Consider the following 17885-nt stretch of genomic DNA (forward strand, 5'->3'; position numbering starts at 1 on the left):
CTGAATCTATTTAGGTTTCTAGCAAGGAGTTATTGTTGGTTGAAGTGATGGGCTTAGTAGAATATTTGGATGTTTTATGCTTAAGAAATGTGATTAAAAGTTCTAGAGTCGTTTCTCGACTTGGTTTGGGTTTGGGAGTATAATTGAGGTTGAATTTTGTAGAATTTGGCTGGGAAAAACGCTGGAAAACCCAGGGGATTTTGGGCTCATGGGGGCACGCCACGACCCAGTTCATGGGCACCGCGACCTGTGTGCTCCAGATGCCTTGGGAGGGTATGCTAATTTATGGGCGCGCCGCGACCCTAGGGGGCAAGTCACAACCCGCCTTCCCCCAGATGCAGAGGCTGCACCTCTGACTTGAGGCGCGCAGCGACCCTCAGGGCCAGGTCCCGACCCGCCTAGACATTTTTAGCCTAGGTTTGTCTTAAGGCTCAGGGAGGCTTGGGGATCTAAAATTAAGGTCTCGGGATGATTTCCACTACCCGATTTAGTAGAAATCGAGGTCTTGAAGGCTAGTATTTTAATCCAAAGCTTTTAAATGGTTTAGAATCTTATGGGTATCCATTATCGCATTGTGACTAGGTTTTACCGCAAGGGCTCAGGAATTAAGGATCATGCTCGGGGCCATCATACTCTTGCTGCTCGAGATTGGAGGTTAGAAAACTTCACCTATGTGGTTGTCATTGGGACTGAGATCCCCTGTAATTGAATATGTGTGTTCTATAAGTTATATATATGTTATGTGAGATATGAAAGTACGACCTAAGGGTGTCGGGACTGATAATAAGCGTATTGGACGTAGCTCGGCCTAAGTGAGACGGGGTCAACTAAATAATCAGAGGACTTGGCCTAAGCGAGCCGGGGTTAGCTAAATAATCACAGGACTCAGCCTAAGCGAGTCAGCGTCAACTAAATAATTAGAAGACTCGGCCTAAGTGAACCAGGGTCAACTAAATAACTAGAGGTCTCGGCCTAACACTACAACAAAACCCCATTTCAATAACACATCATTATAATACATTCAAAAAAGTATTATAGTATATATATATATAAAGTAACACATGGCAAAGTGAAAAAAAAATGCCTAAGTCTTTTCCCTGTTATGTACAGTAGATTCCCATTTTTCATCTCTATCTCTCTCTGTCTCATTCTCCTTCGTGCTATACCCATTTTCCCGTCCCATTTTCCTTTCTCTTCCTGCTATACCCATTGACTCAACCTTATCACCACCTCCTCCTCCTCCTCTCTCGGACCGAACCACCTCCTCATCTCTTTTTTTTTTTTTTGGAGTTCATCTATCACCGAGACGTCGGCAGAAGTCTGGTGGGGCTCGATCGGCGCAGGCGGGGCGGACTCGATTGGCACAACTGCAGAGAGCCAGGACTTAGGGACTCGGGGACGACTGCGGATGGCTACAACGCGTACTTTCCTCAAAAGGTTTCTCTTTCCTTCTGCGCTTACCATTTCTTTTTCTTTCTGCATCTCATTTTTCGTTTCTTTTTTTGAAGAAGAGATTTCTTTGATACAGGGGATTTTCAGAGTATATGATTTCGGGAAATGAATTGGCCTATCAACAACTTTGCAGTGACATTACACTGGAGTTCAATAATTGCTCTAAACAAGTTGGTATCCATATTCACATCCCAAAATTTGAAATTCACATATAAATATATGTTTATTTTCTGTATTTAAGTTTGTGAAGTGGGTTTCTGTGTTTTTTTTAGTTCAGGTCATTGAAATGGAGTCCCTATTTCAGAATTCTGAGTACGATCGAGTTGATTTAGCTAAGCTTTAGAGATCTGTTCAAGAACAGGAAAAGCAGAAACTGAATTTGGCAACCAATGCCTCTTTTATTTTTCTTTTTTGCCACTATTATAATACACTCTAAAAATTTCTTGGCTATTTTCTTTGTGGATTTATATCTTAGAACTCTAATACAAGCCTTCCCTTTTCTTATTATGCCATTTTGAATGTTTTGAAGTTTCGTTTAGAGAGCCATATCGTTTATATTCTGTTTTGAAGTTTCGTTTACTCATGTATGCAAACCTTACCCTCACTATACATGCGAATTTATTATTTATTTATTGAAAAAAAATTCTAAGCAAGCTTTTCCCTTTTGGTTTGCTTTTGTTTCTTTGGTTAGTATTCAGATCATGCGATGAATGCTATCATTGATTATGATGTGCTATCCTTTTTGTTTTTGTACTTCTTTTCACATGTTTTTCTTCTTAACGTTATCCAGCCAAAAGGAGAGGACACTGATGTCAAAAGAGATGATCTTGCAAGGGCTCTAATGGTATGCCGTAATTGAATGTGATGCTCCATTGTTATAGTATTTGTAGGTGTTGAATTTATCTATGCTCTTTGTTATGATCTTCCAGTTACCAAACTTTATCATTCTAACAATGGAGCACTTGTAATGCCCATGGTAACCATGCCGTAATTGGCATAAAGTACTTGTAAATTTCATGGTCTAGTCTATCACATAAAATGGAAAATTATCTTTATTTTTTATTTTTTTGGCATTCTCTCATCTGCTTGAATTATAAATCATTCCTTAATATTTACATGTATAGTTCTATGGAATCTTTTTGCATGACCAAATTATCTTTATTAAGTTATTCTAATTTGTTCTTGCTGTGATTTCCCCCTTTCATGTTTCCAATTAGGGGTTTTCTCTATCTGGATTCCTATTGCAATATTATTCCTTAGTTTAGCATATGGGTACTGCCTTAGGGAAGATAAAGTATATATGTGTATATATATGTATTTATATTGGAATTGGTGAGCACAATAAGAAATTTAATAGAAGTAGAAAACTGTTACAAGATGCATAGGTATTTCTGGTGAAGATGACTTATGAGTGTTTTTAATCAATTGAGTAATTTCTCTTTGGTGCTTGAACCAAATTTATCATAATTTTTATTTTTTATTTTTTGATGATTTGAGCCTTGAGACAAGCTGGGAGGAGCACTTTTATATTTGCCATAAATTACAAGGGTTGTAAGAGCACGTTTATACAAATAACCAAATTGTACTATTTTTTTGTTCTGTAGGTAGCTTTGTCATCAACACCTCTTCTTGAGCCATATGTCATTTCCTTTCTTCTTGAAAAACTCTCTTCTTCTCTGCCATCATCAAAGGTTGGTGCCATCACAAAGAATTTATATGATTACATAGGCAACAAAATTAATTTTTTTGTTGTAGAAAGTATATTTGTATCAATTTTCATGTTGACTCTTTATGTTTGAAGGTTGATTCTTTAAAGTATCTGAGCTATTGCTCATTGAAGTATGGAGCAGACAGGATGGCCAAACATGCTGGAGCTATTTGGAGTTCCATTAAAAGTGAAATGAGTACTTCAGTAAAAGAGCCTACTGAAGCTGTTACATCAGAATCAATAAATGGTCTTGGGTTTCAGGAAAATGAAATTGCAGCAGAATCTTTAGTGCTTCTGGGAAAAGTTGTCTTGCAAAATAACGATTTATATTTAAGTTTGATTCTGGATGATGAAGACATTAGTAGAATTTTCAACATCATCACAAGTTATAGGAGTTACAATAATATCCCATTGGAAGGTAAAGAAAGGCTACATGTTGTTGGTCGTATCCTATATATTACCTCAAGAACTTCCATTGTTTCCTGCAATAGAGTGCTTGAAACTTGTTTTCCCCGCTTGGTGGAGATTCTGGAAAGAAATTCATCTAGGGATCACTTCCTAAATTTTGGAGCTCTATATCTGTGTGTGGAACTCCTTGCTGCATGTAGAGATTTGATTCTAGACTCTGGAGAACTTGTTTCTAACTCTATTTCAACTCACGAGGCATGTTGTTGCATCATTCGGAACTGTTTTGATTCATTAATTCATATTCTCTGCTCTACCCTTATTGCAACTGCTAATGAAGCTGTTCATGATGTGGATATTTACTTTAGAGGTAATTGGTTTTATTTAAAGTACATATTTTGTTTGGTTAAACAAGTCACTGTTTTGATATGATAATGCCGTTTCTTGGCCCTTCTTTAGTAGCCCATTTTTTGTTTGTTTGTTTGTTTTTGCTTTGGAGAAAATATAATTTGCACTTTAGTACTATTTTTCTATAAGTAATTTTAGAACCAATGTCATGAGAGTTACAAAGTAAAATTTTGTAATTCCTAGTATTTTTTTTTTGTCCTTTTAAGTTCTTATATGTATATTCTGTTTGAGTAACAATATGTAAATTTTTAATAGCATTGTTTTGCAGTAAAGAGCTTGCAGATTTTGGCTACATTTCCCGAAGGTCATTTACCGATATCAAAAAGTATATTCGAGAATATTTTGACATCACTTGTGTTAATTATCCAGGTGGATTTCAAACAGATGCTGTTATGGAAGCTTGCCGTGAAGGCATTAGTTCATATTGGCTCTTTCATCAGTAAATGTAATGAGTCGGAGAAGGCACTGAGCTATACAAGTATTGTTGTTGAAAAAATTGTTTCATCACTGTCTAGTGACAAATTTACCCTGCCTTTTCCACTCAAACTGGAAGTGGTATCTGAATTAGGTGCAAGTGGACAGAATCATATGCTGATGATTGTTCAAGGGTTGGAAGGGGCTATATTTGCTAACCTTGATGATTTTTTAGTACGTAACTTTCCATCTAAGAGAGTATTTTCATTTAAAATTTTTGGAAGGGTCTGGAAGTTTATGGTTATTGATTCTATCTTATTCATTTATGTGGTTATTCTAATTGTTCACTGAACTCGCAACTTGAGTTTAGGTCCATGGGAATAAAAAGTCTGCTGAATTAGCAATTCAACTCCTACAATGCTATTCTGAAAAGGTTATTCTGTGGTATGTATTCAGTCTAATGTTTCATGATATTAGTAGATTGCAGTGTATGTGTATGTGTGACATACACTTGCTCTTGTCCCAGTGTATGTGTGACACCAAGGCTCCATTTACTAATTTAAATGAAAATAATTATCGAAGATGATAATCATTGGAAATAATAGTTTAAGTAAAAACCTTTCTTGGACAAGAGTAAGGTGCATGCATATTTGATCTTTTTAAAAAGCCTTCTTGTGGCTGAAAATAATTTAAAGCTAATAGTCTCGAGTCAAGTGCCAATTAGAAATTTTTGTATGATTCTCTAATGAGATGTATAGTTGATTTGCCTGATAGATCATTAGAAATGGACATTTGTTAAGACTCTTATTTTTTCTTTTTCCCAAAAAGCATGCTGAATAGTAAAATTCAATATGCCAATTATGAGTTATGTGGATGATTTTGTGACAGAAAGGATTCTTTACAAAGGCTGTTGATTTAAAAGCTGAAAGCTTGTTTATTAGTTACTATAGAGAGATTACTGATAAGCTACTGATCATTCTATGTGCTTGAGAAGCAGATTATGGAGCAACTCTAGCATTTATATTTTAGCAGATTATAGAGTATGGCCAATTATTTTAGCAAAATCATAACAATTTTTATTCTTTATTTTACATGCATTCCTGGTTTGATTTAATGTTTAAAAAATGCGAGTTTTATTGATATTCTCATTACTCAAGAATGAGAAAAAAAATCATAAATGGTTGACTTACAATTCCCTTACCCTAATTAATATTTTCATGGCTTTGTGAGAAAGCTTTCTGCCTCACAGGTATTTCTTAGAAGTAACTATCCTTTACTTATTCATCTCGAGACAAGTTTATATCAAAGACCAATCAATTTGACATTTGGTTCTTATTTTTTTTTTGGAAGTTTCTATGTTGTGGTGGCTTCTGTTTTGGGCAATTGGGAAAGTGAAATTTAGCATCCCTCATTTGAATACATTTATTTTTCTACTTGTGTATACTGTGGAGAGTAGATTTTGATTTCTGGCATATCAGGTTATTACTACCATACCATCATCTTGGCAGATGTTGATAATTTTGGGACAATGGTTTAATTTTTAAAATGATATATGTGAGCTATACAATGGTAAATGTAGTTTGATTTTCAAAATATGTGTATGTGTTACTGCTGATGAGGCTACTATTGCTGAAATATCTTGTCCAAATGTTTCTTGTGTGTAGTTAATTTAGTAATACTTTGAATTGAGATGTCATTTTTTATTATGTATAGTGGTGGAGGAGCTTAAAGAATGTTTCATTGTAGAAATACCCAGCTAGCTTTAGAAGATAGAAGTAATGTAGTAGATAGATTCTAAATTTTAGCGTACTTCTTATTTCGTGCACTCAAAACTAGATTATCTACTGTCTAGTGAACTTGACAAGGACAATGAAGTCAGACTCGTGGCGTTATCATGCTAATGTCGATTTTTTATATTTATCCATTTGATTCTGCTTCAAGTTCAGATTTTAAAATTGTCTGAAAACTTAGCTACGATATTAAAGTCCAACGAGCTTGATTGTTTGTATTATATCAATTCAAATTATTGTATGGCTTTAGTATTTCAGGAAAAATTCATTTAGGATTGATAAAGAATGGCTGTTGCAGTAAGCTGCCAGTGTATTTACTATATAGTTATGTTGTACTACCTATTTGTGTTGGTTCACGCAGTAAATCACATAATTTTTTTTAACTGACAAAAGGCAATTTAATTTACATAATCTAGTTGATACCATCTCCTTTTATTTTTGCCCAAATGTTCATTAAATCTCATATTTTTCTTTCAGAAATCTTATGAGACAAAATAGTATAAGAAGGGGTTGAAGGCTGCGGACACTATATTGAAAAAGTTTCCAGACCATGGAGGTATTTTCTGTTTAATGCAATATGTAATTTGGTACTGCACACTTAGCTGATCTAGCAACCACTTTATTCAGTTTTGTTTCCTCTGTCCGCGTCCATTGGCTCTTGTCTACACACCTATATGTATATATATATATATTTTTATTTGCTTTTCACATATTGGAGAACTTGACAATTTCATCATTTTTTTTGTTATAAATTATATGAATCATTCTGATGCATGAACCTCATGCTTATACAGGATCCACATTTAGCTGCTGAGCCACAGTGCTTCTTGAAGATTTACACAGGCATCTCTTTTTTTTTTTTAAAAAAAATTATCTACACAGTCATCTTGCTGTTTTATTATTATTTTTTAATTGAAATCATTTTCAAACAAAATTAACTTCTCTTACATTTCCTTTGTGTTTATATTGGTCAGAAACTTTATCAATGAAGGGGTTGACATTAAATTGCATGGACCGTAAATCTGAAGCATATGAGCTTATTCGGCAAGGATTAAAGGTGAGGGTGTTGTCTAAAATTTTAATGTTCTATTTTGTTTTCAAAATCAGTAGGGTCTTTAGTTCTCTAAGGCTTTTTTGTCTCTTTGCGCGATCTGTCACTGTTACAAGTATGCTTTTGATGTTAATTTTCTTCTTTTAGAGACTTATGCTCTGTTGGTAACTTAAAAACAATATTGAAGTTTAGCACTTATATTTTCTGTTTCAAAGTTAACTGGAATACATGACACTTGTTAAATATAGCTGCTAATATCATGCTTGTTTATTACATCATTTTTTGTGAGTAGTGCCTTTTTCTTGATTTAAATCCTTAATTTGTTTTGGTTAATGATGGCTTTTTATCTATTGTGGTACAGGCGCAAATGCGAGATTTGGCAGGGTTTGTCGAGACAAGACAACAACTTTTGTCTCTAAAATCAAATCATCGTATGAATTGGATCGGCTTTGCTGTTGCTCATCATTTAAACTCAAAGTACGAATTTGACCTTATTTATTGATCCTTTATTTATATATATATATATATATTTATCTTTCTAGTGGCCATCATTTACAGTGACAAACCTAAATTGTTTTTCTTGTTGGTCCCACTTACTAATGTTACTCAAATACTTAATGTTTGATATAAACAACCAAGAAGTTTCCCAACTTATGTTCTCTCATTCATAATTCAAATTGATTCGTGCTTTAAACACAACTGACAATTTCTAGACTATAGACTGTAGATCTATGACTTCATATTTTCAAATAGTGGTTTTGACATTGGTCATGCCATTGCTGTTAATTTTTTGCTAATACGCTGTCATGGTTCATGCAGCTGTTCTCAGTAAAAAATTACACTTGTAATTCATGTTCTGAATTTATTGTCAAAAAGTCTGTTACATAGTGTGATGTAAGCTGAACCTTTTAAAAATATAGATCAAATAAATCATGTGGAAGTTAATACAGTCCATCCGTTGCTTTTAGAAAATTTTATTCCTTTCTTTTGTACATGTGTTTTAGTATTATATATGTATACAAACAATACTTTTTTTTTCTTTCTATACAGCATATGTAAATATGTAAGAATAGTTCCTCTTTACATTTTCAGTGGATAAACTCTTCTTGGTTGTGTGTTTGGGTTATTAAATTTGAGTATAAGTCCTTTTAGTCATTGGTTTTCTTCTTCATGGTGTGAGGTTGTTTACAGTTTATAGATTTCTGTATTGTTTTTCCTTGTTTTGGTTTTATCGACTGAATTAGACTTATCTTTTTCCTGCTCTCTTTATATACTGTATGTATGAACAGTCAATCATGTTTCTGTTATACTTAAGCAGATGATCTAAGCAACATGATTTTAGATTTGTGATCACTGAACGTGTCATAATATTATAAAACTATCTCCTTGCTTTTAGATTTTAGTTGTGAATGGTGAATGCTCTGATTTGCTCTAATTTTTTTATCTTGCAAGTGCTTTTTTAGTCTGGCGCATGGTTTTGTTGCCAGAGGCATTCTTTTGGTAATTCTTATTGGTTTTGTTGCCAGAGGCATTCTTTTTTAGTGATATTGCTTCAGTCGTTGTTTTGCATGGTAGTACATCTTGCTATACCCTGCTATTTCGTCAAGTTTTGGAGTTATTACAAGTTTAATTTAAACTTTATATGCTTACAGGTGGAAACTAGCTTAAGTCTTATGTTCTTAATAATAAAAGGACTTTTTTTTTACAATGTGCAGGTATATTGAGATGATTTGTTTGGAGCAATTCTTGACAACATTTGTAGTTGAGGCCTTTAGAATGGAAGAATGTATTTCACTAATTTTTGTATACATTTCTTGTTTTGTATTTAGTGATAAAGGAATCTGAATTAGGCATAAATTAAGTTGTAATATGATTTCTTAAGCCTAGACTAGTAGACTAAATATTGTAATTACATTTTGAGTAATTAATAAAAATCTATTTATGTTACCTTATTTGGCTTCAACTTTCATATTTGTTTTCCTAGTTTTGTGTAAGTAAAAAAAGATTATGTTTCTCTAAGCTAATATAACACATGTGTTATACTAAAGTGTAGTATAACACAAAAAATGTGTTATACTAAAGTGATGTATAACACAAAAAAAAAGTGTTATATAATCGATTATAAATAACATAATTAAACACTTATCTATATATTAAAATAATACAGAAATGGTGTTATCGTTGACAGTACAATAACACATATGTATAACACTGATAAAGTGTTATGTAAAGTACCCTGACCTACGATAACATAGTCGGTCTTAACACATGAGAAAGTATTATCGTATGTTTTGATAACACATTTTTGGTGTTATTAAAAGCATTTTTTCTTGTAGTGTAAGAGCGTTGACACCTAATTATTCATTTTATAGTTTGAGTTATATATGAAAGAATATGCTAATTGTTGCCTAGCTTGATACTTGTATTATGTTAATTAATTGTATTAATTGGTTTGAAGTTTATTAGTCACTCTTGTGCTATATACGTTTGTTGTTTTTAAGTTTTCTTGCTGAGTCTTGGCTCACGGGTGGTACGTGGTGCAAGTACAGGAGTTGATAGTTGGGCCAGCCATGAGTTGGAGAGCTTCAGGGGTGGTGTGTACATATGCAGCTTGCTCGATCACCACGGTCGGGGTAGCTTGAGAGGAACTAGGGTTAAACCCCCGTTTTGCCGCTTAAGACGGCTGAATTGTATCTGTTTATCTTTTACAACGATGTAAACTGATTTTTTGGGATCTCATGTACAAACTTAATAATTAATTACACATTTATGTTTAAACGACTCGCTTAGCAGGTTAAGCACTATTTTAAACACACAATGTAACGGTCTTGGTTATCCAGGGCGTTACATCAGGCAACCGAGTGTAACCTCAAATGCAACTAAATTCAAGTTAAGCAACATCATTATGTAACTTAATCATCCTAATGCAGTTCATGCAATCTGCTGCAACCTCAAATATAAGTCAATGCAACCCCAAACAACCCATTATAACCATTGCATGCTTATGCAACTGAATGCAACCCCAGCAACTCATTGCAACCTCAAATGCAATCCCAATGCAACATAAAACAACTTTAAAAATCTCAATTGCAAATTTTATCATTATGCAACCCAAAGCAACCTTAAATGTTAGCTCAATGCAACCTAAAGCAACCCACTACAATATCAGATGCAAGCTAAATGCAATCCCAAACAATCTCAAATGCAACCTTATGCAATCTCAAATGCAAGCCCATGCAACCTAATAATTCAACTTCATATGCTAATTTTATCCTTATGCAACACATGTAATCCACTATAACCTTAAATGCAAATAAATGCAAATTATAGCATGTTAAGTAACTTGTTATGCAACTAAAGCAACTTAAAAAAATTCATTTGCAAATTTTATCATTTTAAGCAACCATAGCAACTTCACTATGCAAATTAATCATCATTATGCAACCTAAAGTAACTTCTTAAACAACCTAATTAACATGTTAAAACAACTAAGTCAATTTAGAAAAGCAACCAAAAATAACATGTAAAGCAACCCATAATTTGTCTTAAGTAACCCATAAATATATCCAACCCAATGCGTATTCTTATGCAACTCATGCACCTCACTACAACCTCAAATACAATTCCAATGCAACTCCATGCAATTTCAAATTCATCCCAATGCAACTCGGTGCAACCTCAAATGCCCAATACAACCAAACAAACTCACTGCAACTTCTAATGCAAGCCCATGCAGCCTAATTATAACTATAGAAAAATTCTTCTCAACTTTATAATGTGTACTTATTTGATAAGTGGATCAAACTTTATTTTTAATCTGAAATAAGTGGATAAAACTTGGGCATGTGATGTAGATGACTTTTCTGGATCCCAATTACGTGTGAATTACAAAATTTGTATAACTTGACTCTAATTGTCAATATATTCTTAATTTTATTTTAATATTTTAGGAACACTATCTTAATTAATTGTGTTATTATTACAACTTTATAATTAAATTGCTTATTACATAAATATTTTTTAGTACACATGATATAGCTAGGTTTTAATAAAGGATAAAGATGAAATATTGACTTAGTCCACATTAAATGAGTCATATTTCTATAAATGTAAATGTGTATACTATAAATATATATATATATTATTAAAAAATCCCAAATATGTTTCTCGGTAATAATTGAAATATCTTTCATGAAAATAAATTAATGTCCGAAAAAAAAACTTTCATTGATAAAAATTGAACAAAACACAATATAAAAACAAGAGAAAACATTCTAGATAACACCAAAAGACAATAAAACAAATGTAAAAATATTAAATCATTGTTTCAAAATAACAATAATTGATATGTAAAATGTATTACCCAAACCCATAGGTCAATTTTGCCAAAGTAAAATATAATTTTACATATCAAACTTGTAATGACCATAACTTATAGGAGTTCTTAATCTTTTTGAATGTTTCAAGAGTCTATAATTATCTAATATTCATAAATAATGGATTTATCAAATAAAATATATACAATATAGTATTTTGGAGGAGCTAGATTCGTCGGAAGTCAGAACACAAAACTATCAGATTTTAGATATCCCTAGCCCTTGATTGAAAAGGTTGAACTCTTCACTTTCGGGTCCCTCTTGATCCTATGAAAACCTTCAAAACACATTCCTAAATACCCCAAAGGTTAGATCAAGTTCAGTTCTAAGAAGAAGAAGAAGAAGAAGAAGAAAATGATATAGCTTGAAACCCTAACTAGAACTCACTTTGTATAATCTTTAAATCAACATGCATGTACTATATCTCCAAACGTAAGCTTCTATAAAGACCCTAGTCCCTTGAGCATTCATGGAGGTGAATACGGAAGCTTGGAGTTGCAAGAAAAAATAAAGAAAAAAATAGATTTTTGGTTCGACAAAGAGAGAAGAAGAGAATAGATAGAAAGATTATAGCTTTTTTGTTCTAGACTTTGCAAATGAAAACTATATTAGAGCATAACCAAAATTTCCAAACTTGGTCCCCACTTCAAACTCTCTCAGTGACTCTCACAGTGTTTAGCCTCATGTGCTCCAATTTTCTCAACTACCTCTCTCTTTTTAAATCTCAAACCTAAAACCACGTATCAAAAGTCTTGTATTATATATTATCAAATATTTTATAACATTTGAATTTATATTAATATAATTATTATATATATAATCTTATATTAAATATTATTATAATAATGATATTTTATAATATTTAAATTTATATTAATATAATTAACAATATCTATTTTTAATTAGTTTTAAAGATATATTATTCATTTAAAATTAACAAAACAAATTATTAAAACTAATCAATAATTTTCGTTTTCAGAAACACTTTTTGTATAGAAGATATATTCTAAGTCTTCTCTTTTATCTCATATATAATTGCGTCTACTTTAATTTCTCACAATTTTTTTCTTTTCTTCTCTCTAAAACCTATCCCAGTACATCTATCAAAATGAAATGTTTAAAAATTAGAGTCTGATCTTGAAATCTTTCAAAAACATTAAAAAAAAATATATGATTAGTAATATTCTTTTTACAGTGTTTATTATTTAAAAGTAGTGGTAGAGAAATTTGTTGTTGAGTTTGGGGATAGTGAATGTGATTTTCTTTAACAGTGGAATTATTTAACCATTTTATATTGATTAGATTATTTCATATGAATTTTAGATTTATTGCTATTCTGGTGGTTTTTATAAAAACAGATTTTAAAACCTAATTAGTTGTAAAATTCATTTAGTATGGTAAATGATTTTATAAAATTTTGAAAAAAAATTAGGAGTGACGTTTTATAAGTCTAAAATTTTATAGTCAGACTCATTGTATATTTAGATATAGTTTTCGTAATATGTTGTATTTTGGAAAACTTCATTCTAGACAAATTTCAATATGAAGAATGAAAAATATAAAAGGGTTTGTTATACTCGTTAATAAATTCCAAGAATTTTTGCATGAAAGTATATATTTGTTATGAGTTTGTGATTAGAATTTCATGGTTGAAAAATAAGCGAGTTTTGAGATAAAGTTCTGAAATATTATGAAATTTTTTATGTGATGTTGGTATTTTGTCAATTCTTATGTGTTTCAATTGCATTTGGAGTACGACCAATAAAGATATGAATGTGATGACATGACATGAACTTTCCAAATTGATGAAGCACAACTGCATATTAACTTCCATTTTGACTACGGAAGTTAAATGGATAAATATCGATAGCACTGTGAGTACATTCTTACTTGTAACGTAATACTGTTAGTAAGATACTGTGTTATTACTGGACAGAATAAATCAAATTTGTAGAGCTTTCCTTTGGCATGGTTCGGCTGATTATATTGGTCATGGTTTTGTCTCTTGGACTGATGTTTGTAAAAGGAAGATTGAGGGAGGTCTAGGTTTAAGGAATATTGTTTATTGGAATTATGCAGCTATTGGGAAACATGTGTGGCATATCTCAATGAACAAGGAAAATCTTTGGGTGAAATGGGTGCATTTGGCTTATCTCCACAATCAAGATTGGTGGGAGTATACAGCTCCTAGTGATAGCAGCTGGTACTAGCGTCAGATTGTGCGGACTAAAGAGAAAATCAGAGGTGTAGTTACAAGGCACAAGTTTGAGCAAAACTCATATTCCATACCTGACATATATAAAGCATTACTTGACAACACACATCCCAGATTTGTATATGCTGACCTTTGGAGCAGATTAAGTGTTCCTAAGCATTGAATCTTTATCTGGCTTTATCTTTTTCGGAGATTGAAGACTAAGGATCGTCTGAGGAAATTTGGGCTGAGCATAGACCCTTGCTGTAGAATTTGTGGTGTAGAGGAGGAAACTCATAATCATCTTTTCTTTGGCTATTTTTTTAGTGCTCACTGTCTTCAAATCTTGCTGGGATGGCTGGAAATTCGGACCAGGGTTTGTACAGTTGAAGGAATTTTTAAATGGATAAAAAGACGCAAAATAAGTAGATTCAAGAAATTAGTGCACTGGTCTATTCTTTCTAGTCTTATTTATCATATTTGGAGAGTTCGCAATATAGCGTATTGGGAAGGCGTTGTTTGGTCTGTACAGTATCCGATCAAAATGATTAAGTTGGCTGTTTACAATAGAATTCTTTATACAGGTTTCTTTAGGAGTGAATGTTGATGAGTTGGTTTGGTTTCATAAAGTGTTTGAGTTGTAATTAGTTCTTTGTGTAGCTGTTTACTCTCAGCTATTGTATTTCTTATTTTTTGCAATACAATTGACTTACTTACCAAAAAAAAAAAAGATACTGTGTTATTATCACATAGTGATTATTTTTTATTTACTTATATTTTCACTAAAAGTCTTACACTTGTTCGGAGAGGGTGAGTCAGTAAGGACTATTAAATTTGCCTCTTTATGAATTGTCCAGTTCAGATAGTTTGAGAATATTGTATACCTATATTGTGATCTGTTACTCATTATTGTTTCATTTGTGGAGATTTCGGTATGCATCTATTCTGTTATCGTAAGTGGGCAAAATTAATTTTAGTTTGCGCACTTAAGAAGAAAGAGAAGAGTTGTGGCGTCCTCTTCCACTTGAGTGAGACGTGAGAGGGAGAACATATAAAGAGATTGGAGATTACAACTCAAATTTCTTGAGAGAGTTAGGAATTTGTTCGACAGTACGGAGATAAACAAGTACCAAAGGACTCCAAACAAAGAATACTTGCATATCTGGAGGTAAGTCATTTCTATATTTATGTTTATACTATTTAATTATACATCATATTCACTAATAAATATTTGTAATTTAGGATGATTTGTTTGATATCGGGCATACGCGATATGGATCATGGCACATGTCTGGGATCTTGAGAGGCATTGATACATCATGTGCCAAAAATATATTTTGATTGGAAACACAATATTAAGGAACATTTAACAAATAATGGGTCAGGAAATCGTTATGGTTGTTGTACAGATACGCAGTGGCAAAAAGCCATTGAGTTTTTCTGATGCCCAGATGTGATGGTATTAATTTTTTTAACTTAACTCTCTTAATTTAATATATTACTAACACTAAATTTTTGCATAAACGTTCTAAGGTCAACAAGGAAAATAAGAAAAAACTAAAACATAACTATATGGAGGTTCTCAGTCCATCCTAGCATTGCGCTACAAAAAAATGAGTTAATTAAATTTTTTCAAGTTTGTTTTTCTTATTCACGTTTAATTATATTTTAAAAGAAAATGTATGTGGCAACGCAATTTAGAGAATGGACAACTTATGTCGATCCCGAATACCTAGATGGACCATAAAGTACACACAAGGTGGGTGACAGAAATTGTCGAGAAAACATGGGTATGTTAAGTTTTTTTAAAACATCATTCAAGTTTTTGATTATTTATTTATAATACATAATTATGTTATATATTGTATCATAAAAACAATTGCGTGCATATTGCAACACACAACAAACACAGTCAGCTGATACTGAGAGTTCCACACTAGTTTCGAGTGCGCCTGAAGATGATGACTTGTCCTTGGTACAAACTGTCTTCGAAAAATGACGTGGCAACCGAAAAGGATACGGTTGTATCCTTAACATAAGAGACCAAGCTCCATTTACTAATGATCCTGCAATGCAATCTAGAGATGAAGAGATTGTTTAGATGAGAGAGTGTCTTCAACAATAATTAGAGGAGCACATCTAGACTCATTGTATCACCCTGGGATCTCAATGAGCCCCACCACAACCTGATGATCCCGATGTTGGAGGACCAAGTCATTAGGAAGACTTATGTATGAGTATTATTTTTACAAATTATTATATTTTCATCTTTATGACAACTCTTTATTTGGATTGAGCAAGCGTACCCTTATGTTTTTATTTAAATGTTTAATATAAGTATTTTAATTTAATCTATTGTTTTAGTTTTAATTCAAATTAAATCAATAAATAAATAATGCACCATTACAAAAATCTCAGTTCAGTCTATACCAAATGACATTGTCCTCAGTATAGCCCTATTAGATGACAAAATTGGATAGATTCCACCGACGACATTATCCACTCTACACCGACAACAGTTGTCCTCGATATAGGCTAAATCGAGAACATATTTAATGTCCTCGATAGAAGTTGATTTCTAACGACGAGCTTGTATCGAGCACTTTCTACCGACCACATGTTATCAATATAGCCTCTACCGAGAACATCCGAGCTTCTGTCGACGATTTTTGTTCTCGGTATAGCCCTAGTTTTTTGTAGTGTATTGATATTAGGGAGTGGCTGTGATAAGTCCCCTAAAAAAACCTCCCGTGGGTCCTGTTTTTGTTTTTGTCTCAAGGGTAATTTGTAACCCTAATTTTTTTATATGACTTGTACATTGTACGCCCTGATTTTCCCACGGGCTGATTAACGAGTTGAGATACGGCCTAATCATGACTACCACGTGGACATCCCCAAGACCGGAGCTGCCGTAGGAAGGCCCTACCTCCTCAGCTCGAGGTAGCCTAAGGGTTCCCCAAGAATAGACAGAGTTTGGACTCTGAAGACCACGGGCCGAGGGAAACATCCAGCTCGTGGTACGAGTTAGAGTTGGAGGCTGTGACCCTTTATAAAGTCAACCACGCAAGGTAAACGTGCATATATCAGACATCACGTGTCTGATATATCCCTGACTTCTCAGACACGCAGCATGAACGTGCGTATTCAGACACCCACGACTGGGTTGGGCTGTGCGGCCCATTATCCCCTTACCTATTGATTTGACCACACTTATGTGTCAGGTTTAGGAATTAATCATGAATGTCACAGAGTTGACATGATAGGTAAGAAGGTCACGAGATGACCTTCTTACCAACTCCCAGGTGCCTTCTCCTATAAATATGGAGGCCCTGGGAGTTACAAAGGGTTGGATTCTATTATGTAAAAAATACCCTGTAAAAGAATACCCAGTATATAGCAATAATATTGACTGGTGGAGTAGAAGGATTTTAACCTTTGAACCACCTAAAACAACGTATTTTGTGTCACCGTCTCATTTCCAAGATCATTCATCTATTTCGGTTCAACATAAGCACTAATCCCTTCCTCTTTCTTTTCTTAATTACCTGTTGGCGAAGAACTGTGTCAACAGTTTGGTGCTTTCATTGAGAGCAAGTTAGATTAGTGCTGTCGCAAACATCCAACTATGGTGACCACTCAATCCAAAGATGGTAACGAGACGGAGCAACATGATGGGCAGGAGGCTCATCATACCGCCATCCCCGACGAACAAACTCCTGAGGTCCAATAGTGGCCGGGCAAGCAACCGGTGGGCCAAGATGACACTGGAAGTTCGGCGCCCCGGCCACGTAATCCAAACCCATGTTATTATACTGCGGTGGAGATGGAGAATGCTCAGCTGAGAAGACAGCTAGCAACGGCTAATCAGCAGATCAAGGATGTGTTGGCCCGACTACCGCCTCTTACAACCGACGCTAACGTCGAAAAGAGGCAAGGCGAGACTCATAAGTCCCGCCGGGGTAATCGTTCCAGGCATAGCCGCTTGGATAGACCTCCAACAGCCAACTCTATTCCCCCATCGCACCATCGGAGGCAAACTTCGAAGAAGTGCCTAGAGCCGAACAACAGTACAGCCGTTCGGTCCGAA

The 17885-nt window shown here is 33.7% G+C and overlaps 1 protein-coding gene across 1 annotated transcript; it reads left to right on the forward strand.

The window, feature by feature from the left end:
- Positions 1–2720: 2720 nt before the first annotated feature.
- On the forward strand, positions 2721–6051 carry LOC133805595 (MMS19 nucleotide excision repair protein homolog). Its single transcript, XM_062243774.1, has 6 exons — positions 2721–2756; positions 3057–3143; positions 3254–3935; positions 4242–4621; positions 4758–4831; positions 5967–6051. Exons 1-6 carry the CDS (start codon positions 2721–2723, stop codon positions 6049–6051), a joined length of 1344 nt encoding a protein of 447 aa, XP_062099758.1.
- The last annotated feature ends 11834 nt before the right edge of the window (positions 6052–17885 follow it).

Source organism: Humulus lupulus, chromosome X (assembly GCF_963169125.1).
Source record: "Humulus lupulus chromosome X, drHumLupu1.1, whole genome shotgun sequence".
NCBI classification, from domain to species: domain Eukaryota; kingdom Viridiplantae; phylum Streptophyta; class Magnoliopsida; order Rosales; family Cannabaceae; genus Humulus; species Humulus lupulus.

What these genes read in the sequence shown, in the direction of transcription:
- LOC133805595 (XM_062243774.1), top strand. Translation starts at nt 2,721, where the DNA reads ATGGGTACTGCCTTAGGGAAGATAAAGTATATATGT. An exon ending in CTTCTCTGCCATCATCAAAG is followed by an intron (nt 3,144 to 3,253) that starts GTTGGTGCCATC and finishes TTATGTTTGAAG; the next exon opens with GTTGATTCTTTAAAGTATCT. An exon ending in TGTGGATATTTACTTTAGAG is followed by an intron (nt 3,936 to 4,241) that starts GTAATTGGTTTT and finishes ATTGTTTTGCAG; the next exon opens with TAAAGAGCTTGCAGATTTTG.